This window comes from Podarcis erhardii (assembly GCF_964252035.2).
Source record: "Podarcis erhardii genome assembly, chromosome: 8".
Taxonomy (NCBI): Eukaryota; Metazoa; Chordata; class Lepidosauria; order Squamata; family Lacertidae; genus Podarcis; species Podarcis erhardii.
In genome coordinates this window covers 48,271,502-48,297,598 of record NC_138499.1, presented here as the reverse complement: position 1 = coordinate 48,297,598, position 26,097 = coordinate 48,271,502, and the positions used below count along the sequence as shown (strand labels likewise).

The 26,097-nt window shown below is 44.9% G+C and overlaps 1 protein-coding gene across 1 annotated transcript; it reads right to left on the bottom strand.

The window, feature by feature from the left end:
- Positions 1 to 2,473: 2,473 nt before the first annotated feature.
- On the bottom strand, positions 2,474 to 15,818 carry TGIF1 (TGFB induced factor homeobox 1). Its single transcript, XM_081873875.1, has 3 exons — positions 15,438 to 15,818; positions 5,114 to 5,343; positions 2,474 to 3,262 (listed from the first exon to the last, which is right to left on the bottom strand). Exons 1-3 carry the CDS (start codon positions 15,451 to 15,453, stop codon positions 2,705 to 2,707), a joined length of 804 nt encoding a protein of 267 aa, XP_081730001.1. The 5' UTR covers positions 15,454 to 15,818; the 3' UTR covers positions 2,474 to 2,704.
- Positions 15,819 to 26,097: the final 10,279 nt, after the last annotated feature.

The window sequence follows — 26,097 nt, the reverse complement described above, 5'->3', positions numbered from 1 at the left end:
TGGCACTCTGTAGTCCTGGTCACAGGTGCTGCTGTGGTGATCTCAAGGAAGTCAGACAAATGAGGAGCAGAAATTTTGCATCCTTAAGAGTTTTGTGCCTGGGGGAACAGCCCCTGTGCCCCCCCCCCCCGCGATACACCACTGTTTACATACAAGATGAGAAAGCACTTGCAATCAGCACAGGTGTCTTGTTTTGTGATCTAGGCAACTGAGGAATCTGGTAGCAAGTGGAAGTTAAACACTTGGAAGGATATTGAAGGAAACAAATTGCAAAAAACTAGTCTAAGAATTGTAATCATTTCATTCTTTACAGTAGATCTGCACAGCCAACTGCTTAATCCAAAATAACCGTTTATCAGCTCTGTACGATGAGCATTTAAGGGTCTTCCAAGCCCTTTGAAATTGGACATGGAGCATGTTGTCCAGCTTACAATGTCTTCACTGCCCAACATCCCCCTGTGTTCAGAGATATCTGACAGAGCTGATGCAGTTTTTCCTATCTGTCAGTCTCTCCTCTTCTCCCACCCTATTAGACACACAGGGACATCTGAGAGTTGCTCAGCAGGCAAATTGCTTGAGAGAGTAAAAGATCTGTGTGCTCTTGCTATTGAACACAATGAGAGAGGGGCTCTTGATATTGAATTCAATTAAAGAAGTAGTGAAACAAAAAGAGAAATAAAGATTGAAGAAAGTAAGTGAGGGAGTTCAGAGATGGGATGCAAGATACCTTTGGGGCAATGCAAGAAAAAGAGAGGGGGGAAAGGGAGGGGATTGGTACGCTGGAGTCAGCAAAAGGAGGCAAGTTAGGAGTCACAGCCTTACAGGATGGGAAAGAGAGGAATAGCAGAGAGACTTGTGATTAGGAAAGTAGAAAAGGAAATAAGGAAACAGTGCAGGGAGGCCTCTAAGGTAAGGAGACATGAAATAAACCATTTCACTCTATTTTTGAGAAAAGGCCAACAAAAGAAACATAGTGTAATGAGTTTGTGGGTGCTAAACCCCCTAAATTCCTGGGTCCAGTAGGTGCTAGAATTTAATTAAGGCTTGGGGTGCTAAAACTGGGAAATAGCCAGACCTGTGTGTATTATACTGTGTGCTAGACACTTCTAATCCTTTAATTAAGCCAAGTGTTAATAGCTAATTAATCCAGGCTAACTTCCTCATGAGCCTAGGGGGTGAGCCATCCAGAGGACTTGGTGTGAGACAACAAATGGTAGGGGCCCCTCCCTCAACTCAGAGTTACCTAGTTACAAGATAAAGCCAGAGCTTAGAGTCAGAAGCAGTGAGTTTTTAAGAGTTGGCTGGGATGTGACCTGGAGGAGGGGAAATTGTAAAGGTGGCAATCTAGAGACAGAGCAATGTTTGATTTCTGTTTGAATCTGTTCATGCAGAACATTCACCAGGCTTGTTTGGCTGTTGCCATTGTCCCATATTAACAGAGATTCCAACTGAAGAAATCTCCAGCACTTGTTTGGCGGCACATTGCAGAGGACTGGAGGTGGCGGACAAGCCATCACAGAAGTTAATTTGCCATCACTAATGTTGTTAAGGAAGAACCTCCAGCGGAAGAACCTGCAACAGACCCCCCCAAAGGCTCCCAATGGTTCCTGGAATGCAGTTTGAGCATCTCTGCCTTAGAGAACTCACCTAACAGATTCTGTATTTATGGCTATATCCAATACTGCACCAGTGGGTTTCTGCTGGCACAGTGAGTAGGACCTCCTTCCTCATCCAAAATCTGTTCTGGGGTCCCCTAGCCCTTCAGAGCTGATTCAGAGGGCATGTGGGGGCTGGAGGAGACGAAGAGGAAAGGGAAGCTCCACTGCACACACAGAAGTCTGCTATGCCAGGAGAGGTGCAGCACTGGAGAAGTCAATAATACAATCCTATGATTTTTTTAAAAAACAAAGCCAATGAATTTGTGTTTAAACATGCATTTGCTTGACCGGGAGTGTTAAACAGATTTCGAGGCTGCACATGTTAAAAGATGACACACACGTGCATATAGATCTGATAACATAGACTTAAAAAGTCACAGTACACAATATTTTAGCATTTGCTGAGTAACGTATTTATATCAACCTTTTAAAGGGGTACTTTTAAAATTGCAAGTATTTGGAAGAGGAAAGGATCTCTTTGCTACAGTGTAGCTGGAAGTTTTGCATTAGTTCAACACACACACAAAACACAATATGAATCCACTATTAAAGAAAATATTTTATTACATCATGAAAAAGCATAATCATTCAAATTCAAACATGTTTTAAAATCTTGAATTTGTTTTTTAAGACAGCCTGTTGGTATATTTTGTTCCACGTGGGACTGATATGAAGACTAATCTTGTTTCTAAATATTGCACAGTCTGGAGAGAAAAAAAACAATGAAAATAATAACAAAACAAAATCACATGATATTGGGAATCATCTCACATTATGAAAAAAAAAACCCTACTACAAAACATTTTTTTTTAAAAAAAGAAAAGAAATAAAGAAAACCCTTTTGTTTCTACAGTAGCTTTAAGTCTATAATCCTTGGAATGACCATATCCCACTGAAAACCACTTCAGTGGCAGGAAGCTTCATTTCAGCAATCCCTTGTGCAAATAAGATTAATTAAAAAATGCAGTTAAGTCTTTGATACCATGTAGACAATTGCCACATCTTTCCGTTATATCCCTGCCCCAGGGGGCAAATATGAAGAATGTTTATATCATGAGTTTCGCCTGCAGCTCCATCTCCGCGGCCCGTTTCAGTGCAACATCCACCAGGAGCTGAAACCCACTAAAATCCTGGTTGAGGTCTGGAGGGGTCGGTGGGGGAGTGTTGAAAAGCCCACTCTGTGCATTTGTACCAGGTCCCAGCTTAGACACATCCTCATGGTATAGATGGGAGTTGTCTGTGAAGTTGGTAGGGGAAGCCCGCTGCAGGTCATCCGGGGTCTGACCAGTGCCACCCGGTTGGCCAAAATGGAAAGGAGCATCTTTCAGTGCAGTTACGGTGGTGTGGCAAATTACTGATGGCCGAGCCAAAACGGATCCCAAGGAAGAAGATTTGCAAGTCTTGTTTGGTCCTGTGCTACCGGAGAGGAACGAGCTCTCAATCAGTGGAATGCAGTTTTTTGTGCCAATGGAGAATTCCACCGGGCTGCCGTCAGCCATCTTGGTCCCTCGTCGTGAGATGGTGAACTGATTTGGGTCCTTCCCGTCCTTCCTCAGCATGTCAGGCAAAAGCCTGCGGCGTGCATTGATAAACCAGTTGCAGACCTAAGAACACAAGCACATCTTAATGCCTACCTCCATTCATTTCCGACTCTGTGCCATTAGAGCAGTTGCAGTTAAATCTGTGACTCCCTTCAAGCAGATTCCTTAACTGCAGGACAAATGGAAGTCCAGCAGACAAGTTATGACACATCCTTGAATGAAGGCCTTTCTTTCCTTCCTGTTTCTACCAGCCCTTTCTGCTTACTAAAGAGCCTCAGGCTCTCTGAAGTCTGCTTAGCCTAAACCAATAGGCTTAGTTTTTTAGCTCTGTACACATGTTAACCTGTTACTCATTGTTCATTGCATTTGGGTTAATTAACAACAGGAAAATGTTTCCCTGTGAAAGAGAAACTCCTCCCAAAAACAGTTACTGATTTGCCCTGTTCAACTAACTGTGTCAACAGGCAAAACAGAGATTACCTCACTGAAGTTTGCCCTTGTTTGAATATCAAGCCAGTTTCCTGGGCAATAAAAGGACAGCTTAACAACCCTTTTCATGTTTGCTGGATAAGGATGGTTTCTCCTTCTGCCTAGTGCAGACAAAGGAAATTTGCTTATCGCTTACAAAGAAATGATATTCTAAGAAAGCAACAGGATGAGAGGTCAAAAGACAGATTTATGTCTTTAGCAAGCTGGATTTATGCAGTCCCAACACACAGACACACACAATCTTTTTCAGGTGTTCTGCCCCATCACATGAAGGACACACAACCCTATATATTGTGAGTGTGTGTTGAGCAGCAAGGCCTAAAGCAGAGCTAGCATATGGGGGGCGGGGGAAGGTTAGTGGGGACAGACTTGTGTGAATGTCTCCTCATATTTGGCCCTCATTGGTTCAAGCTGAATGTATGAAGAGGAGTGATGTATTGTGAAAATATGTGCAAAATTACAACACACACACACACACACACATTCCGAGGGGGCTGTATCTTTTGTGTTTTCTAAATTTCTTCTGCAGAGCTGCCAACAAAAATCCAGCATATTTTGGTCTGCATTCGAGTGTACACATTCCGGGCTACTTCCAATGGAACTTTGGACCTTGCTTCCTAGAGTCTGCAAGCTTTTATGTGTGTTAGCAAATAGAGACTCCCATAAAATAAGGAAGCATAATTTCACTTTGTTCTTGCTGATACAAAGAATTGCGCACTGTCACTGACAGAACTGGGAACAGAAACCAGCCCTCTAACTTTGCATTCTTAGGTCAATCAGAGTACAGACACATGCACATTATTTGCCAGATACTTGAAAAGAGCTATTTCTATGAAAAGCTACACAGACATGTTACAAGCTTATGCTTAAAACTGCTATATTTGGAGCATGGGGGGGGGGACGGAACTCTGCAGTTGCCGCTTCCATGTCCCCACTGTCACCCTGCTCATTTTCCAGAGTCACTGTAATGTGCACTCACATCTTGCTCCTGTTTTGGAATACTACAGGGACCTTAAAGTTACAATATATGGGTTCAGTGAGGCCATTACAGAGATACACAAATTCAGCTTGTGATGAAAACAGCCAGAGGTAATTTACATCTCTATGACAGACACCATCCATGCTGCTAGAGTGAGCCCCAAAAAACCCTGATCCAAAGCCCAAACAGAACCATCTACTCTATGTGTTTGCACTGGTTTGTAAGTAGATCCCAAATACAAAACAACACCTTTCAAAGTATCATCAGCATATGAAAATAACACATAAGCTCATGGCTATACAACCTCATCAACTAACACTATTATACAATGCAATCCTATGCCTATTTATTCAGAAGCGAGTTGCACTGAATTAAACAGGACTTGCTCCAAATTAAGTGTACTTAGGATCATAGTCTTAAAACGTAATTGGAGCATCTTTAAATACCTGTAGTGTGGAGAGGTGTGTCTGTCTTGACAGTAGTGCTTTTTCTTGCTCTGAAGGATAAGCATTGAAGCGGTGCTCATAGAGCCAATCCCGAAGAATCTGCACCGATTCCTTGGGCAGGTTACCCCGCCTCCTCCTCTTGACTGAGCTTGCAGAAGAGGAAAGATCCAGAGGGACATCCATGCTGTCATCGTCCTCTGTCTCACTGCCTGATATTGCAACAGCAGCATCTATGATAAAAACGCAACAGTGAACATTGCATGACTATCTCTTCATCTTATCCATTCAGACACATTTTATCACCTGCAATTAAAGCGTGGCAATGAGCATCAGAGAGGCAACCTTAAGATACACCTCCAGTTCCTGTATTCTGGGGATATGGCATAGGTGTGCCAGTCACCTAACAACCGTCCACATGGTCTCATACATACAGTGGCTTGCATCATTTGCCAGTACCATACCAACTATTGGCCAGCAACTGTGGGTATGCAATCCAGCAAATTTCCTTCCAAGCTTAATGCTTCATGATTAGGTAGGCAGGAAGCCAAAACCAAGATTAGATGTCAGTCATATTCCAACACTCCTTAGAAACTTCTAGCTTTTAAAAGTTTAAACATGTTCTGCTCTTCTATTCACAAACCACTTAAGACTGAGCACCTGAAATTTTCAACAGAGGCCAATGTGCCCAACTGCTCCATCAAGGATTAAATGCACAAAAGCCAGTGTGGTATTTTTCAGCCTTGACTCTGTGCTGGCATAGCAGTTGATGTACTATATTTAATGCTGGCACAGCAAATCGTAGGGATGAGCCATGGATCTACCTTCATCCAAGTTCTTGAGTTTAACTTGCTTGTGGGTGGCATCACTGTTCGTTTCATGTAGTAAATTTATAGGAAACTGCCAAAAACAACAATCACAACCCCCAATTCCTGCTGCTTCTTCACTGCCATGGAACATTCCTGCAGTGCCTGTTGACAGTGTGGGCTGTTGACTGGCTATCACGGGGAATCCACTGCCAACAGCTGGTGTAAAGCCCTGAAACGGGGACAAAAGGACAGTGAAACTGGCTGGGCCATGGTCCACTAGCTCTTAAGCCTATCTAACAGCCAGAATGGCCTGATTTTGGAGATGGCCACAGCTAAAATTAGGCAAAATGCTACCCCTCCGCACACCTTAAGCTTTGGCCAGTACAAGTAGCAGGGCTTTGGATGCAATGGTGGCACTGCTGTTCCATTCAACCCTGTTGCTCCCTTACATCAGGTATTTTCTAAACTCTGCCTTGTCCCTGATTATTTTTAACTGGAGAACCTGGGGGAGAACTTGGAATCTTCTTGCATGCAAACAACGTGCTCTACTGTGTTCCTCACCCTGCCCCAGCAGGCTTCATTCACAACAGCAATATTGTATCAAGGCATTCATATACAACTATTTGGCAATACATTTACAATTCCATTTTGTACTAGAGAGAGCTAACATCTCAATTCAGGCCTCATCAGGGGACTGAAACTGCCTTGGTCGCACTGGTTGATGATCTCCGGCGGGCTAGGGACAAAGGTGAGAGCTGTTTCCTAGTTCTGCTGGATCTCTCAGCGGCGTTTGATACCATCGACCATAACATCCTTCTGGACTGTCTTGAGGGGCTGGGAGCTGGGGGCACTGTCATACAGTGGTTCCGCTCCTTCCTCCTGGGCCGTGTTCAGAAAGTGGTGGTGGGGGATGAGTGTTCAGACCCCTGGGCTCTCACTTGTGGGGTGCCTCAGGGTTCTGTCCTCTCCCCCATGCTTTTCAACATTTACATGCAGCCGCTGGGAGAGATCATCAGGAGGTTTGGGCTGGGTGTTCATCAGTATGCGGATGATACCCAGCTCTACCTCTCTTTTAAATCAGAACCAGTGAAGGCGGTGAAGGTCCTGTGTGAGTGTCTGGAGGCAGTTGGAGGATGGATGGCGGCTAACAGATTGAGGTTGAATCCTAACAAGACAGAAGTACTGTTTTTGGGGGACAGGAGGCGGGCAGGTGTGGAGGATTCCCTGGTCCTGAATGGGGTAACTGTGCCCCTGAAGGACCAGGTGCGCAGCCTGGGAGTCATTTTGGACTCACAGCTGTCCATGGAAGCACAGGTCAAATCTGTGTCCAGGGCAGCTGTTTACCAGCTCCATCTGGTACGTAGGCTGAGACCCTATCTGCCTGCGGACTGTCTCGCCAGAGTGGTGCATGCTCTGGTTATCTCCCGCTTGGATTACTGCAATGCACTCTACGTGGGGCTACCTTTGAAGGTGACTCGAAAACTACAACTAATCCAGAATGCGGCAGCTAGACTGGTGACTGGGAGCGGCTGCCGAGACCATATAACACCGGTCTTGAAAGACCTACATTGGCTCCCAGTATGTTTCCGAGCACAATTCAAAGTGTTGGTGCTGACCTTTAAAGCCCTAAACGGCCTCGGTCCAGTATACCTGAAGGAGCGTCTCCACCCCCATCATTCTGCCCGGACGCTGAGGTCCAGCGCCGAGGGCCTTCTGGTGGTTCCCTCATTGCGAGAAGCAAAGCTACAGGGAACCAGGCAGAGGGCCTTCTCGGTAGTGGCGCCCGCCCTGTGGAACGCCCTTCCAGCAGATGTCAAAGCGATAAACAACTACCTGACATTCAGAAGACATCTTAAGGCAGCCCTGTTCAGGGAAGTTTTTAACGTGTGATATTTTACTGTATTTTTGGTTTTTATGGAAGCCGCCCAGAGTGGCTGGGGAGGCCCAGCCAGATGGGCGGGGTATAAATAATAAATTATTATTATTATTATTATTATTATTATTATTATTATTATTCTATAATCATATGTCTAGAAACATAACCCCACTGCTTTAAGTAAAGCTTACTTTCAAGTCAATGTGCTGAACACTGCAGTAAAAAGAACATCTAAAGAAACTAGCAATACTTTGGTGGAATCTACACACATATAAAAACTGTTCTGAAAATGCTTTTTTAAAAGTGTTTTTAAAAATACATTGAATTTTCCATAAGGCGCACTTAAAATGTTTTATTTGCAGCTGTATCGCTGCGTTTAGAAGAAGGTAGTTACTACAGGTCATATAAACAAACTAGTCAGTGCAGGAAACCAAAGCTTTGGCTACATGTCTTTTATTCCCACCAGAAAAATCTCCCATCAGCCCCAGCCAGCAGGGCCAGTGGTCAGGGATGCTGGGAGCTGCAGTCCAGCAACATCTGAGAGTCACATGTTCCCCCATCCCTGCTATATTCAACTCAGGGACAGTGTAATGTTACATCTGAAACTACAGATGAAGCAAAGGTAAAGCATTCCCATTGAAGAGGGCCAGATGACAGCCCTCTCTCTTCTTCCTTCACTCCCAGAGCCACAAGGGAAATAAGATTCCAGCTAAAAGCCAATGTCAGCACACAACAAGCAGCTTTAGCTGGGAACTTTCGTCACAGGCAACTGTGCATGGCGCCTTGACACGATGTCTACCAGAAACCTGGACTCTATTCCTGCAATGGAGCTGCAAGGCCAGCAGTCCACACACAGTTAAGCAAGAAGGAGTCTAATCCCAACCCCACTTACCTGGGAGTAAGCCCCACTAAATTCAACAGTTGTTACTTCTGAGCAGACAAGGTTAGGATTACACTGTAACCTTCAAATTACGATACCTCCACTTCCTTTATTCCCCTCCCAGCAAAGGTTATTAAAAAATGATAGTTGTGCAGAGCATTTAGACACTCATCACTACAGAGTTTCTCTCCCCCTGCCATCCACAACAGTACAGTGGTACCTCAGGTTAAGTACTTAATTCGTTCCAGAGGTCCGTTCTTAACCTGAAACTGTTCTTAACCTGAAGCACCACTTTAGCTAATGGGGCCTCCAGCTGCCACCATGCTGCCGGAGCCTGATTTCTGTTCTTATCCTGAAGCAAAGTTCTTAACCTGAAGCACTATTTCTGGGTTAATGGAGTGTGTGACCAGAAGTGTATGTAACCCGAGGTACCACTGTATAGGGTAATATGCATCGTTATTCAACAGGTGGTAACAGTGTTAGTTGCAAAGAGGGTTCAGGATGGGTATGGACTGCACAGAAAAGAAGCTCCCAAACCTAAGTCCCATCATGCATTGTCAAAGGCCATCAGGGGCCAAGCCACTAAATGCTCTACCATATCCACTGGTACTTCTGACCAAGCACTCAAGTCTCCTGAAGGATCACAGCAAGGACATACAGAGCAGAGTAGCCAAGTAGAACAGTAGTTCTAGTGGAACGCCCTACAAAGGATGCCCAACTATTGTTTTAATGATAATAACAATATTGTTGCTGTTGTTATTGTTGATTTATACACTGCCTTTTGACCCAGAGGCTCCCAAAGTGGTGAACAAAATACAGACAAGTATAACAAAATGAAAAATGACATAAAAATCAGCCAACAACAAAGCAATGTGAGAAAGCAGGTGAACAAAACCCTCCCAAGCCAGTGGGCTAAAGAAAGTTATCACCAACCCAGTATCCCCATGTTTCCCGGTAAGAGGCATGAGGACACCCTTTGCATCATGGCTATCCCAAGCAAGAGCCACTGCAGCAGAAGCTGCAGTAGGAAACCAGAAGCTTTTCTTCTCTGGGACCACCACTTTTTCTGTTCTGGCACAGCCCTCTCGGTGTTTTCCCAGAGAACATAATGACAGTGATGTAACAGCTGCAGCTCTGCCAGGCATGGAAATGCTCAGCCTGTTGCTCCTCTGTCAAGCACAGGAGCCCAGTAGGAACAGAAATTTTTGGAACCCCAATCTTCTATGATGTGTTCTCAATGTGATGTTGCTCAACAGAATCTCAGGAGAATAATTCTAATGTATATTTTATGTAGTGGTAGCTGGTGCCCACTGAAACTGGTGGGGTGCAAGGCCAGCGGGTGGAGCTAGAGCTAACAGCCAACTAATTATTGCTTCTCCCCGCTGAGTTCTATAGTATGCAGAGAGTTCAGTGGGTCATTTGGCCATTGTCAGGCTTGCTCGGTGCTTTCCATGTACATAGAGAATATGTACACAACAGCAAGTGGTTCAAAGAAGCAGACAAGTCAATGGATCTACACACATTGCACAAGTATTTGCATGATGAGTCCTGCCTTGAGGTAAACAGTCATGCTAAAGTATTTTAGTCAGCTAGATCAGGACATTGCCTTAAGAGCAAAAAGGAGGGGTAGTGGAAATGTTACAAACTTGTGCTAAAAATATTCAAAAGCTAGACTTATATACTTCCAGTGCCCCTCCTCAAAAACGAAACTGAAGAGCCTGCTCTTCCCCTCCCTACCCCTCAAAAATAAAAACAAGAACCGATAAATCTCCTGACAGAACAAACAAAAAATTAAAGCAAGAACAAACCAGCAGTGCTGCCTGCCCTTTGATCTGCTTACTTATTGTGACATGTTCCCTCTGCTAAGAGGTTAATGATAGAAAACAGGTTTGGGCTAAACAAGAGAAAACTGTCATGCAACTTCTCTTGGGGTAATGAGCTGATTTCAATAAAGGAGCACCGGCCCTTTGAACTGCCAGGAAAAAAGTCCCCCTATTTGTGCAGGAGTTGGAGCAACAGGAAACTAGAAGAAGGCAGCAGATCTCTCCTTAGTCCAGCTGATTTCTCATTAGAGCAAAGGCCACATTGGGGCTGCCATGGCTCTGTTTACACTGCAGCATTTGTGCTGATTACAGGCTAGCTTTGGTTTTTCCTCTTGTTAGTAATCAGTCTGCGCATTTGATTTCCTGTTTTAACAGGGCACAGTTAAAAGGCATCCTTCCTAGGCTGTCTGTTAACAGTTAGTTGTTTGCTGTGTTTAAAGGAGGGGGCAACTATCTGGATACAGAAGTGTTGCCTTGTTTTAATTTAGGGTTCTAATGCAGTAGAATTTAGACTTCTTGGGTAATTAAAGTATCAGAGATACTTATGTCAAGTTCCTCAAAGTAAAACAAAGAAAAAGCTGCAAGTATGCATGAGTAAGAAGCTTCCAGCGGTCACCCTTATTCCAGTAACTGTAGGTGTGCAGTTCTTGTTCATGTTTCTAGATCAATAGTGGGGATTCTGAAGCCCAAATGTGGCCCTCCAAACTTCAGGACTTTCCTCAGGCCACAACCACCTCACTGACCCCACTCTGTGCCCTCGAGTGTTTTGGCCTGGCTTGAACGAACTCTTGAACTATGATAATGCTCTGACCATTCTGTTCTAGATAGATCTGGGATGGGGAATCTGTGGCCCTCAAGATCTTGATTGGGGCTGATTGGAGTTGGGGTCCTACAACATCTGGAGTGTTTTTAACAGTGCTCTTTGAAAACACACACAGAGTTCACCAGGTACAAGGTATTGGGACACAACTGGCTTTTGGCACAACTTGCAGGCCTCAGTTTTGAAATTCACTCTAGATGCATGCACAACATGACACTGTCAAAATGTATATATGCAAGATTAAATTTCTTTGGATTAACTGCACCATTTTCATCTTCCTGGCACAAAGTAACACCATATTAACGTGCATTAGACCACACACAGACCTGTACACTAGATACTGTTAATAATCTCTTTGATTTTGAATATTAGAGGAAAATAAACCCATTTAATAATAGGCAGGGTAACGTAACGGAAGAGCTGTGCTGTGAAGAAGTATTGCAAAGGGTAGAAACCAGCTGCTTTAATAAGATTTACAAAGAGGCTTTCAAGAAGCAGGCTCTCCCTTTGCCAAGAGAACAATGTGCTAGACTGCTTTCTCCAGGAAATCTCTCTCACTGTGTGTGTTTTGTGAAGCTCTACTTGAGCCGCTGCCCATGTTCACAGGAGCAAAACATTTCCAGAAGGCACCTGCAGAACTCATTCCAGCACTGGGTTAAATCACATGTACAAGATTCAAATCATGCCTAAATGTTTAAGTAAAGAATTTCCAAACACGAAGAAAAGTCACTACTGTATACTACTGGCATGAAGAAAGTACTATGTGGTATGGACTCTGCCCAAATGCAATCAAGGCGAAAACAAAGGAGGCAGCAGGCTTGCGATTGGCATAGCAATTAAAAATAGTGGCACCTGGCTAGTGTTAACGTACCCAGGACAGCAAGAGAAAGAGAATTTAATGAGACACAAGGGCTGCCTATTTGTCTCCCTAACTCGGCAGAGGAAGGGAACACACAGCTTCAACAGGCTGCTGTCAAGAGAAGCTTTTTTGACTGATACTCTATGAACTACTGTTTTTGTTAGTTAACCAATTCTTAGGCTTCTTATTTTAATAGCCCTTTTATACAGTGTTGATCTAGATGTTTGCATATATTGCTTGGCCATTGTGTTAAAACCCAGCTTGAGGAGTTCTTTGTTTTAAATGGGGCAACAGGTTTGTTAAATAAACAAACTCACCCATACTCATAAGGCAAAGAGGGATCAAAGAGATGCTCCAATCTCTGGGCAGCTGCTCCCATTCTCCTTAGCCAGATTACAGTATTTTATTTTCACAAGGTGTGTTAAGAGCGGTAGACTCGTAATCTGGGGAACCGGGTTCGATTCCCCGCTCCTCCACATGCAGCTGCTGGGTGACCTTGGGCCAGTCACACTTCTCTGAAGTCTCTCAGCCCCACTTACCTCACAGAGTGTTTGTTGTGGGGGAGGAAGGGAAAGGAGAATGTTAGCCGCTTTGAGACTCCTGAAGGGGAGTGAAAGGCGGGATATCAAATCCAAAACTACTCTTCTTCTTCAATCTCTGGGCAGCTGCTCCCATTCTCCTTAGCCAGATTACAGTATTTTATTTTCACAAGGTGTGTGTAATTCTAGCCTGGCCCCCCCAAAGCACTCCTTTAGAACATGGTTTATGGATATGAGATCTGATACACAGATCAGAACCATTTGTACAGAATATGCTTCCTCCCCAAATGTGCATCACCAGGTATCTCATCATTTGTGCAAGTACCACAAACAAAGGTTATAGAATAACATACATTATTCATTCCACAGCAAGGGGAGACAGACATCATAATGAAACATACTGAAACATACCAACTCCCTCTCCCATCCCTCCACAGACTGCATTCATTGACTTTAATCCTCCTCCCTATGTGTCAGCTTGATTTTAAATCCACATACACATATACTTCTTATGTACAAGAAATCACAAGTATCACTTAAATTTACACAGAACCAAGTTAAGTTTTATATTTGATAAATTTGGGTCAATTGCTGGGTGAAGGATGGGCTGAGAGTGAAATAAATAAATAAAACCAAGTATGTTAAACCCTTACTTTAACAGGAACTTCCTTCCACGTTAGGATAATAGCACAGAAAATACTTCAGGGTTTTTCAGGACAGATGATAAACTACAGACCACATGTGCCAGCTTTGTAAGCCTATCATTTGAAAATGTTGAATTACACTGTCTTTTAAAGGTCAGGCCTCTGCAAACTTCCAGCTTGCAACATGTGCTCCCAATGTACTCAATGCACTCCTCAACTTTGAAGTCCTCCCTCTTAATCATGACATCTTTTCCTTGTTTTGCTTTTATGCCCTGCCCAAGCTCACTAGACAGCTAGGCTGTTGAACACATGACAAAATGTACATGCATTTAATGTTGAGTTGGGTTAACAGTTAGCTTTGTATGATGCTTTATATTTAAAACACACACACACAAACAAATGGAACAGCTGCCTAGAGTGAGAAGCCAAAGGAACAATGGAAGCAGCAGCAGACAGGAAACCAGCTCACCACCACTGTGCAAATAGAGGGAGCAGAGGAATGCTCTAAAAATAACTATTCTAAGTAGTTCACTATGGAATTTTTGTCCAATAATGTTACTTATTTGTACAAACTGGGAAGCTCAAAAGCCAGGATGTATGACTTTAGCCACAGAAAGGGCAGGTCATGGTATGTAACACAGAACCCAAAGTTACCGGTAGTCAGGCAAACAAAAACTTTTGGACAGAATACAAAGTTATAAGCACAGACTTTTATCTACAGATATTCTCTTCATTTATGGTGGGCTTATATTACCCACTTACCACGGCCTAACTGTAGCATTTGTGTGGCCTGGTTTCCTTTGTGTGTCTAGTTCTGCAGCTCCACATGAAAACTACAAACTATGGCTACAGAAGACCTCTTAAGTCCAAAACTGAAGAGTAGGTGTACATACACACACACACAAACTGCTGCAGGACTCCTGGCAAAGTGAGAGGAATGTTTGAACTATGAATGTAAAATGTGTAGTTTAAACAAAAGCCAACTCTACAGAATGCAACACTCTTTTAAATGCTACCCTACAATTTTTAATGATGTTACTAGCATACAATATGACCAACTGCATGAAAATGAACTTTTAAATACAACATTTAAGAAGTGGTTGTTCTCTTTGAAAAAAGCAAAGTTGCCTTAGCTGCCCAATCCTATATGCCCAGTAAAAAGTTAGCCTCACTGGGGCTTACTCTCAAGTAACTTAGTAAAGTACTCCAGCCTAAGGCAGTACACCTAGAGTAAACCCCACTGAGTTCAATGGGGCTTACTTCCGAGTAAACATGCATAAAATTGAGCTGTTTTTTCACAAACAAAAACAGTGGCAATCCGCTGCTTAAAAGGGTAGGAGGGGAAAATCCACTCTGTCAAACGGTGTATTTATGTGAGTTACCAAGTTATTTTATCATCACAGTCTCTCTCATTCTGGGAGAAGAAAGTGTACCTAAACCTGCTTTCGTGTCTTGTATAAACACACTTTGCATCTTTTTAATAAAACCAAAAACCCTGCACCAGAGTCTGCTTAACCGCTTTTTAATGGCTCCACCCCCGTCTCCATGCCCCCCTCCTAGCTGAAAATCGCAAACAAAGAACGCTCCTTCGCTCCCATGCTCGAGGAAGGCTGCGGAGATTCTAAAACGTAAAAAAAACCCGGGGGGAACGGGACCAGAAGGCACATTCTTCTTTGAGAAACTTTCAGTATTCAATGAGAGAGAAGGCAAGAAGTAAAGCAAAACAAACGGGTTTAAAAGAGAGAAGGGGGAGGGGGAAGAGAGACTAGGAGAAAACTTTGTTCGGACACAAAGCAGGCAGTTGGAACATGTTTTTGACAGGGCGCCAGCAGCATGGAGTTGCAGCCTCCAAGCAGACAGCTTGTGTTTGGTCTGAGCGGAAAACCCCCCTCAAGTGCCATGTAAGACACGGACTGCACAGCAAGTTTCTGGGGGAAAGTCGGAGCTCTTTCCCAAAGCGAACTGGCGAGTTGCAAAGCAGCACCTTCGCTCCCTCGCCTTCGCCTCGCAATTGTTTAGCAACACCACGAGGAGGACAGCGAGGCGCCTCAGAGCCCCACCAAACAAACCCACTTACTTTTTTTACTTTTCATCTTGGTGCCTGGAAACTCCTTCTGCCCAATCCTGGAAGATTCCTTCTATTTCAGAAACGGGAGAGGGGGAGCAAAGAGAAACTTGGGGGAGAAATGCGGCGGTGGGAGACCCCAAAAACCCCCCCACAAACCACCACTCTCCGGCAAGTTGTTTCTGAGGGAGGGCGTCGAGAGGGCGGAATGGCCAGGGTCCTCCAGCCCCGGCGGGGAGCTGAGACAAGTAACTTGAGGGCGGCGCGCTCGGGCGGCTGCTGCTGCTGCTGCTGCTGCTTTCTTTGTTCTGTAACTTGTGCCTGGCGAAGTGAGGCAAGCGCAAGCAAGCGGCTGCCTTCGCCGCCACCACGAGGTGCGCCCTCCCCCACCGCCCAGCAATGAGTAAGCTAGAGAGTAACCAGGAGCCGGAGCCGCTTTACCCGCCGCCGCCTCCTCCTCCTCCTCCTCCTCTCCTCCCTCTCCCCCGGCTGCTGGCTGGCGGCGAGGGCGAGCGACTCTGTCAGATGCCAATGCCAAAGAGAGAGCGAGAGAGAGCGAGGAGGACGCGCGAGCTCTCTTGCGAAGCGGAGGGCAATGGTGACGGGGCAAGGCAGGCTCGGGCCTTCTGTCTTCTTCCTGCTCTCTTTCCCAGGCAGCTGGAGGGAAAGGGGGGCGCCCCTGCCGGACCCCCGCCTCCAGGGAACTCCGCAATTCGTGTGAATGCGGAGCTGGGAGGGAGACGAGGAAAGGCAGCGTCAGGAAAGTTGAGCTTTTGCAACTGAAACGCGCTTAGTCGGAGCTAACTGTCCGTGAGAGTTCCAGCGCAATCCTAAACGCGTCCACGCGGAAGTTAGTCTTACTGATCCCAATGGGATCTTGAACGGGTTAGGATTGCAGCCGAGTAAGCCCCATTGAAATGCACGGGGCTCGCTTCGGAGTAGGCGTGGTTAGGATTGCGCTCTTACTCCGGAGTTAGGATGGCCGCCTTGCTTCCTGCCCAATCTCTCCCTCCATTCGGCAAGCCCCGCTTTCCTGAGGGAGGGGAGAGGACTCTTCCACCTCCTCCCTCCCTTTCTGGGCTTGTTGTGACTGCCGGAGCTGCCTCGTGCTATTGGTGGACGCGTCGCCCTTGAGCCCCCTTCGGAAATTCCTGCCATGCTGGAGAACCAGTCAGACGCTGTCATGCTTTACAACTTATCAGTCATGCCGAGTGTGAGCAACAACGGCGGCGCAGAGTCTGCTTTCTCTCGTCAGTCAGCGCCGTTTCAGATCAGCGGCTTTATCGTGGCCAATAGGTTGTGAGGAGGCGACCAGAAGTGGCCCGAGAGAGCCTCAAAAGGACTTGGGGAGATGTCCGCGCTACAGGAAGGAACTGTTTCCTTCAGGGACGCCTTGCTGAGATCCCAGTCCAAATCCCCGTTATTTCTCTGGTCTGTGTGATGGGCAGCCTGAGCCCAAACCCCTGTTACTCAGAAGTAAGCTCCACCGGCACCGGGTTCAGTTGGGGGCTCACTTCTACACGTGTTTCGGGGTGTCTAGGGACAGGGGCTGAGCTCCCCAAGTGCTGACCTAAACGGTAGAAGAACCGAAAGGTTAAGTCCCAGGGAAACCGGTTTCACACCTGACTATTCTCCTCTCAGACCACCTGCTGCTCTTAATTCAAACGAACAGAAAAAGGAAAGTCACCATTACGTCAGTTCCACTCATGTGGAGGGAAATTCGCCGCTGCTGGAGCGGTTTCTCCACTCCCCACCCCCGGGCTTCTAAAAATGAATTGTGCTCAGTATGTTTCGAGTGACATGTTCATTCAACAAGAAAAAAAAGTGCATGTGACTTCTTGAAAGTAAGTCTCTCATGGCTTGGCTCACCCCGCTGAGCAAACACGTGCGTTAGTAAAGTTTATTTTGCTCTGAGATGGCGAGATAGACGAATTGCTCTAGCAACGTCTCTGGGATCGAGCCAACTCCAGCCGAAGGGTTGTTTGTTCCCCCTCCCCTTCCTCTTCTTCACTGCAACTGGGATTGGCTCCGGAGTCCAGTCGTTTATGAAGGAGGTTGCCTGAGTGGTTCCTTCTCCAGTTACAGACGAGGCGGCTGCTGGATTCATTCCTTGTGGGAAAATCCATCTCACTGGGCAATGCAAGAAAATGTGTCAGGGAATCAGGAAAGTCAGCCTCTTGCTCAAGGATGAGTCCTTCGCATTTCCTGGCTTTAGAAAGGAAAGTCATGACTAAAATGTAAATGTCATGCAATCATTGAGCCACACGCCCCAGCAGGAAAGCTGAAGGCATGCTGCTTTGTGGAGCACCTTGGAACATCACCCAGGAAAGGTGCGATTGCTTAATGGAAAGCGAGGCTGCTGCCGCCCACCCCGCCGGGCCAGCTGTCCCGGCTGGAGACGCCGCCGCCGCCGCACAAACAGCCCGTGTGGTTGCATTTCCGGAGGACAGACAAGAGGCCAGTTGAGCCGCCTCAGGCTTGTTTCGAAGTAAGCTCCACGTAGCCTTTGCTGCCCCGTTTCTCCCCTTTTTGTAAGCATGGTATTTTTATGGCTTCTTTGCGCGGAAGTAAGTCACACGCAGGATTGCAGCCTCAAAATGAGGCAGGTGGGGTAAGCGGCGCAGGAGTTGCCATCACTCTCATTTTGCATATCATAACTAAAGGTCATGTGGCGGCCACAGAAAAGTTTTGTGAGTGGTTTTCCCCCCTTCTCAAAACAAATTCAACCTGTCATTAGCCACGGGATGGCACGCGAGAACTTGTTTTTCGCAAGCCAGTCCCATTGAGCTCAATGCACCTTTCCCTAGCAAAGGACTGCAGCCCTGACGTCTCGGGATAGACATAAAATAACGAGTCATGTGGTACCTTAACATAGGAATATAGACAGCTGCCTTACACCGAGGACACATTCAAAGCGGACAAACCACATTTAAAGTGAGACCACCCCAAAAGACTCTGGGAAGTGAAGTTTTGTTAAGGGTGCTGAGAGTTGTTAGAAGACCCCTATTTCCCTCCCAGAGCTACAATTTCAGAGCGGTTTAACTAGAAGCCCCTCTTCCTGCGGCTCTCAGAATTCTTCTGTGGAAGCCTTGACTGTTTAAAGTGGTCTCACGGCAGGAACGTGGCTTGAGTCACACGTCGGCTGCGTCTAGTTCACCGTGACTCTCCGGGATATCAGATGCCAGAGGCTGAAGCTGGGATCAGTTTTATTTGTTGCGGCGTTAGAGTCATGGGCTTTAGTCCACGAACTCTTATGCCACGAAATAAATGTCCTAAAGCTGAAAAATGCCGCAAGACTCTTCCGTGTAAGAGCCTAACTAGACCGCCCCTCTGGAATATGTGTGCCGGGAATTACGCACAGTCCTGAAGAACTACCTCCCGCCGAGTTGGTGTTTCGTGTTGCGCGGCATGCCATTTATTATGCTACCGGGAAAGCGACCAGGAAGAACGCTGTCAGTTGAGTAACAATCCCCTGCAGCGCCAGCCGGGATTGCTCGCCCCAGACTTGGGAGGCGCTTCGGTGGAAGGCTCCTCCTGCGGGCGGCCGAGATTGAGTGGCGAACACCTCACATCCGGAGCTGCTGGGGGCGCCGCCCAGGCAGCCGCGCTTGAATCACTCCCGATCCCGCTGGCGGCCAATGTGCTGGAAGGAGACGCGGCCCCGGGAGGAGGAGGAGGCGGCGGCGGCGGCGAAGGCGCGGCCTTTCCCGAAGAAAGAGCAGCCTGTGTGACTTGCAGCAGGTTTGTGCGGGGCAGCAGCTTCCTCGTTTGCAAAGCAAAAGTTGACGCTGCTGCTCTCGCCACGTGTCGCCCCAGTGCCACAAATCATACAGTGACGTAGCTCAAGTTGGAGAGAGAGAGAGAGAGAGAGAAAGTGTGTGTTTTGAAAGTTGAAGGCACTTCCTTTCAAAGCTCAAGAGGAGTTTGGCTCTTGTGGGTTGACGACCTGGTCCAAGCGACCCACGGAAATTGACTCGGACGAAAAACAAAATTAAACAGGTCTAGGGCTCCGTTATAGGAAAACAACAGCAGCTAACACATACACAAAGAGAGAGATCTGTTCAGTGAGCTTGAACGTTTTCTGCGGGGGAAGGTGTTTTTGTTGGAAAGAGTCGAATGTGTTTCTCAGGCTGAAAGGGAGTGACTCATGGAATTTGCTTCAGGTACTTTTTTCTTCCTCCCAGCTGTTTTGTCTGAAGTTACAGCTGGGGTTTCACACAGCATACTAGTTCTTAAGTAATGGGAGGCAGTTTTTTTGTTTAAAGGAGAGATTAACAGGATATGTGTCAAGAACAATCAAAACAGCCTGACAGGCCTAGCAGCTGTTGTCCTTACTCACAGGCATGCTCATGTTTGCCTATTATTTTAGGAGAGTGCCCAGAAGTTTATCAAGGAGGACAGTTCCGGTATCTCTTCCACTCCCGGTATCTCTTCCATTCCCCTGCAAAACTATCCCACAGATAGGCTTGGCACTGGCACTTGCTAAGATCGGACACTGGCCGAGGTCCCTAGGAGTGCAGAAAGGCCCCCTTATTGACCTGACTATACTGCCACTCCTTGCTCTGCCCATTTTATCAGTGGGAAGCTGTGCCACTTTTAAATGGGAGCCAAACTTGACTGCATTGGGGGTGTGAGTGTTTAGAGGCCCATCAGCAGCACTTTGCAGAGCCCCCCCCCCTTGAAGTCTGATGCCAGCCATGCCCACAAAAGGAGTCTTCTTTCCTACATGGAAAGCACTAATGGGGAAGAAATAAAGTGCTGCAAACCTACTTGAAAGTTGTGGCATCTGCCCTGGAAGGCTCTTTAATCCCAAGTGAGGATCCTGGTTACTTTGCAGCAAAGGAAAAACACCCTGCATGTGTTCAGAAAAAAATCCCATGTTTATTATTGCACATATTCCAAGACTGAGTTGTGGAACTTTAAATCAACATTTGTTTAGGGTGGCTGGAAGGACACACTGTGATGCACTCAAGTCCTGTTGAAATAAATCTAATTAGAAATGCTATTTAAATTGACTTTGTCCAGTGCAGACAAAATTTAGATCTCATTAATGGGTCCTACTTGCACATGAAGGTTTGTGAACACATGGTACATTGCAATAAAGTTTACTTCAAAATCTCATAAATAATACTTACTCCTAGGAACTGCATTTAGCATTATAGATTTGCAACATAATCATATGCATGTCTACTCAGAATTAACTCCTGTTGATTTCAGTGAGATCTGTTCCCATATAGGACTGCAGCCTTCATTTCCTGTCAAGATGATAGTGCTTTATTTATATATATAGTTATTGTGATACATAAATTACCACAACTCCTTAAACCCAAATACTTAACACTTCATAGCAACATTTTGTTATCTCTTTTATTCTCACAGTGATTATTGCTTCTCAGATGAGGTTGGATAGTTCTAACTTGTCTGCACCTAATCCAGACTGAGATGCAACTGACAGGTAAGATAGCTATAACAAACGTCATCCCTGCTGGTCTCATGGGGTTGGAACCCACTGGAAGTAAAATGTCATATACTGGACTTCAGAGTATCCCAGCTTCCCCATTCAGGCCCCAGAGCATTATATTCTTATGTGCAACCCAGTCTCCAAGTGATAAGAAACTTAAGACGTACCAGCACTTACCTCTGGTTCAGTTTCCTTGAAATGAAGGTCACTGACAATTGAAGGGTCTATTTGATATATGATTTCATTTACGCATATGTACAAGCCGAACATAACATGGAAGGGTTCACAGCACTAACAGTCCAACAGATCTTACTTTCCCGTTAGGTTTTGGGCAGTGTCTGTGTTTCTAAAGTTTCGTTTCAGCACAAAGAGCAAGTCAAGCCACTGTGTCTTTCTAGGTACCAGAGGAACTAGGCTAGAATTGTACCTGGCCTATTATCATCCTATCCCTAGGATGATGTGGTGTCCAGCCAGGTGGTGGTGGGGAGGCATCTCAAGCTGGGCAACAAGTATTGGGGGAGGACCTCTATGGCAACACACCTGTACTTGACCAACTTCTTAGAGTGGAAAAAGGAAGCTTAACAATCTCAGCTAGAGTCATTAACTTAGCAAAGTCGAACAAACAACTACCTTTCCATCAACTTGGCATAGTTTTATTACATATTCAACATTGATAGAACATGGTTATAAGCCTCTGAGAACACATGGCGATTTGTGGAATGACACTTGTTTAAAAACTGAAATGACTTAAAAGTTAAATTTAACCAAATAGACATAAGATGCTTTGGAGCGGGGGGGGGGGTGGGTTGTAAAAATATCAGCTGTGTATGAATCACTGTTTATGAATGATATATATTCCAAATAAAGACAAAAGTTAGGCATTGAAAAAGCTTAACAAAGAGACTGGTTTACTATTTCAGCAGCTCCTTCTGGTACAGAATCCCATTTTACAGACAATAAAATGTTGGGGATTATATCCAGACTCACACATCCCCATCACATAACACTATTGTATCTATCAAAGCTTGCATTACTGATATTTCAAACTTCCTCAAATGCCAACTAGTCAAACCTTCCTCATCACTTTCCCTCATCACTCCAGGCCCTTCCATTAACCTTGTATGTATTCCAGGGGACTGCATCTGAAATCTGAAATCCAAAATACTCAGATTGTACCTCTACCTAACCAATTAATTAGGCGCCGTTACAAAATCCTGCCCACCTAGCAGTTCAAAAGCACATCAAAGTGCAAGTAGATAAATAGGTACCGCTCCAGTGGGAAGGTAAACGGCATTTCCGTGCACTGCTCTGGTTTGCCAGAAGCAGCTTAGTCATGCTGGCCACATGACCTGGAAGCTGTTTGCAGACAAACGCCAGCTCCCTCGGCCTATAGAGTGAGATGAGCACACAACCCCAGAGTCGTCTGCGACTGGACCTAACGGTCAGGGGTACCTTTACCTTTATAAAAAGAAAGGTGCCCTATTATATATCTGTATTTATCTATCTATCTACCTGGTTTGTTTCTTACCTAATCTTTACCATAAGGCCCCAGGGCGAGTTATAACAATACAACATACAATTGTATAAAGAGTGCTGCAATTCTATAAGAATTGGGATCCTAGATGTCCAGATAAATCAAATTGATTGTTTATGTTTTTCATTGCTGCCACTGTATCATGCTCTTAAAGGTATAAGAATTCTAGAGGATTTGCCTTTATAGTATAATTGGTATAAAACCTATAGTGTACAGAGATTGTGAGCTTTTAACATGTGTACAAGCCTGGTAAACATTAAATATATCTATATTGCTATCTATACTTTTTTAAAAAAAACCCAAGACTGGGGTGGAGCGGCTGGGGAAACGCAGCCAGATGGGCAGGGTAGAAATAATAAATTATTATTATTAAGACTCGTCATTAAGCTCTCATTTCTGCCTGGAGGTAATTCTATCTACCATTTTGGAGAGTAAGGCAAACTTACTGGGCAACAAATATTGGGGGAGGACAGCAGTGGCAGCCCCCTGACTGTTCCTCCCTGGCTGTCCCCTCTGTTGGAAATCAGGCCACATAGCCCCACCTCCCTCCCTCCCTCCCTCCCCCCCCCACAGAGTCAATGCCAGGACTGAAGGAATATTCAACTGCCATTGCATTCAGCTCCTGTGCACAGAATTGGGAGTGGGAATGCCATCTTGTCCTTTGCCTCAAGTGGCAAAATGTCTTGGGTCCTCCTGCGCACATTTTAGTGTACTTTGCCCAACCAGGCACAGACTTATTAGAGGCCAAGATTATTGCTCCTAATCTATCCACAAGGGCAGCTGAATAATTAGGATGCCTTGCCCCTTTAAACTGATGGATCTCACTGATATTCAGAGCTGTGTGGGGAAATGTGTTGATTAATACTTAGGACCATTTTATGGAAGGCCTGGTCCATATATTGAACAAGGGGTTAATCTAGGCTTCTTCTCTTGCCATTCTTGCCGAGTACAAACCTGGCAATTCTTAAGATATCATATAGATGCTGGTGGATCACTTGTGGCAAATCCAATGATACAAGGTAAGGCCGATTGGAAGGGCAGTTACGGTAAGTGATGGTAGTGAAGAAAGCTTATGTCTCTTAACACCAGTGTATTTGCACAGTGCCACCTGGTGGAGCAGACTATTAAATCCATGTTAGTCAGTCCAGAGACTGAATCATTCTATAACTTTCTGGAATATGCACAAATTCCCTAAATAAAATGCTTGTGTCCTTTCTGACAGCAAACCCATCTGCATGAAAAGTTCCATGCATGTCTGCATAACTTGTTTGCCTGCTGAGCCCTTGTGGCTTGGTTTGCCTAACCACATTGAATGTAATGTGCAAAGTACTTAGACATACACACAGGTCAACGGATATATGGTTCACGTATGTGCAGTTTTCCCAGTAAAATGGAGGTTAAGGTGGATCACAGGTTACTGATCCTGTGCGTGTGGGTCTTGACATGTGTGCACACACAACACACTCATTATGCCCAATGCAAAATGGGTCTATAGATAGAAAGGCATGCAGCAGAATCTCACAGCTCCATCACACCTTGACTATAGACAGGATGCCACCTAAGATGTATCAGTCTAACCAACAAAGAGATAGAGAAGTCACCATAGAGACAAAAGTACAAGGATAGTCTGGAAATCTGGAGATTCCTCTCTCTCTCTGTCTTAACTCCATGCAAATCCCTCTGCTGCAAGCTGAGTTGCACTCAAACTTCCAACAAATCCTATATATGTCTACTCAGAAGTATATAAAACTGCAGACTTAATGTATTATTTATGCCACAGGAAACTGACACCAATAATTTAATATAATCCAGGAATTAATTCCATTTTTCCAAGGGAAATTTACTTTCCCAGAGTAAAATAAAATTCAAAATGTGCTGAAATTAAAAAATTACTTAATCAGTGGAATAAGGACTATAGAAAGAGTAACACATATACAAAATAAGTTTGTAGTCAAACATAAGAGTTCTGTTTACTTTGTTATTAGACCACGAACATCATGGGTTTTATTAGACTACGAACATCTAATTTTTATAATCTGACTATGACAGAGGTGAAGACTCCTGCAGTAATTTTATTGGCAGTTGGTTGCTTCTCCTTGGTATTAGTTTTTGAAGCATGTCGTAAAACAGAAATCACATAATTATTTCAAGCAACTGAAGTGGAAACCACCAGTTTTCCCTTTAGCTCCTGAAAGTTTTCATTTCCATTCTATGGCAGCCCTGGATTTGATTCTGGCAGTATGTTGATGGTGAATGTGGCTGACAATTCTTGATAGGATACAGTGGGCTCTGCACATTATGCAAACTGATCTTCTGCAGTGCCAGAATATATTTTCAGTAGAAAGAAACTCAGCAGTTGTCACAGGTAAAAAATGTTTTGCAATCATATCCAAATGCTTGTTGCTATGTAAAGACCCAGGGGGAAATCACGTTAAGAGTTTGTAATCAGAAAATAATTTGGTAATTTTTCACCTGTGGTCAGTCTAGGTTAAATCACTACTTTGTTAAAAGAATAACTTTATTGAAGTTCAGATCAGCCCAAGTCATTAGCATTTATAAAGCTGTGGGTATCTCATTATGATGTTTGGCTTGGTGTAAGGCAGCTCCCTATCCTCTTTATTTAAAAGCCTGGATCACTTTTGCTCCAGGTTGCACATGATTGTGACTGCTCTTGTCTGCAAAGGGGGGATCTGTGTATGAAATTGTCAAGGAAGCTCTCTATATGATGGCTTGATATTTAGCAAGGTTAAATGGAGTTCTGTCAAGGCAGGATTTTAGGGACAGAAATCCAGGGCTTCACCGAGCATAATGAACAAAAAATCCCCCAAACAGTGACTTACCACATTTTGTAGTAGTTAAGTAAACACATTACCACCAAAAGAGGAAAACCTCCATGAGATTATTCAGTCTATAAAGAGTCTAGAAGTGCCTTATGGTACTACTGGTTTCACACAGAAGGTGCCTCGTTGCACAGGCAAAGTTTGCTGGCAGAAAGTGGAGATTTATTTCAGTGCAGGAAAAGCGAAGTGTCAATGACCAAATGAAATGGTGAAGCAGAGGGCAAAGAAGAGAAAGTGACTGGTCCCAAGTTAACCACTGAGCTTTATTGTTGAGTGAGGACTTGAACTCGCAAATATCCCAATTCTTAGTCTAGCATTCTAGCAGTGACATTATTCCTATAGGAAGAGAGTTTGCAGCCAAGATAGTAACAGAGGCTACATGCAAGCAACATTTTAAAACAATCTTTGGGCCGCAGCCTTGTTCCATGGACGGCAGGCTGCAAAGCAATGCACCAGACCATAGTATAGAAGCCCAAGGCCCTCCTCATTGCCAACAAGGCATGCTGTATCCCATGCCAACTGACGCATACTAGTCTGTGGGCAGTATACTACATCAAGCTCATAGTAGGTCCCATTGTATACTACATCAAGCTCATAGTAGGTCCCATTGAAATCAGTGGACCTCAAATTGGTCATGACTAATTTAGGTGTATTGATTTCAGTGGCTCTACTCGAAGCATGATTTTCTCATGTTTCACAAACTGTAGGATCAGAAGGGGGACCTGGACACTTGCTAAGCTCCCCTGTGCTCCCCTGTGCTTGTCTCATCTACTTTATTGCAAAATAAAAATTCAAAAAAGGGACGGAAACTGCATTTTAAAAAAGTCAGTTAAAATG

What these genes read in the sequence shown, in the direction of transcription:
- TGIF1 (XM_081873875.1), bottom strand. An exon ending in CACACCTCTCCACACTACAG is followed by an intron (nt 3,263 to 5,113) that starts GTATTTAAAGAT and finishes TTGTGTTCTTAG; the next exon opens with GTCTGCAACTGGTTTATCAA.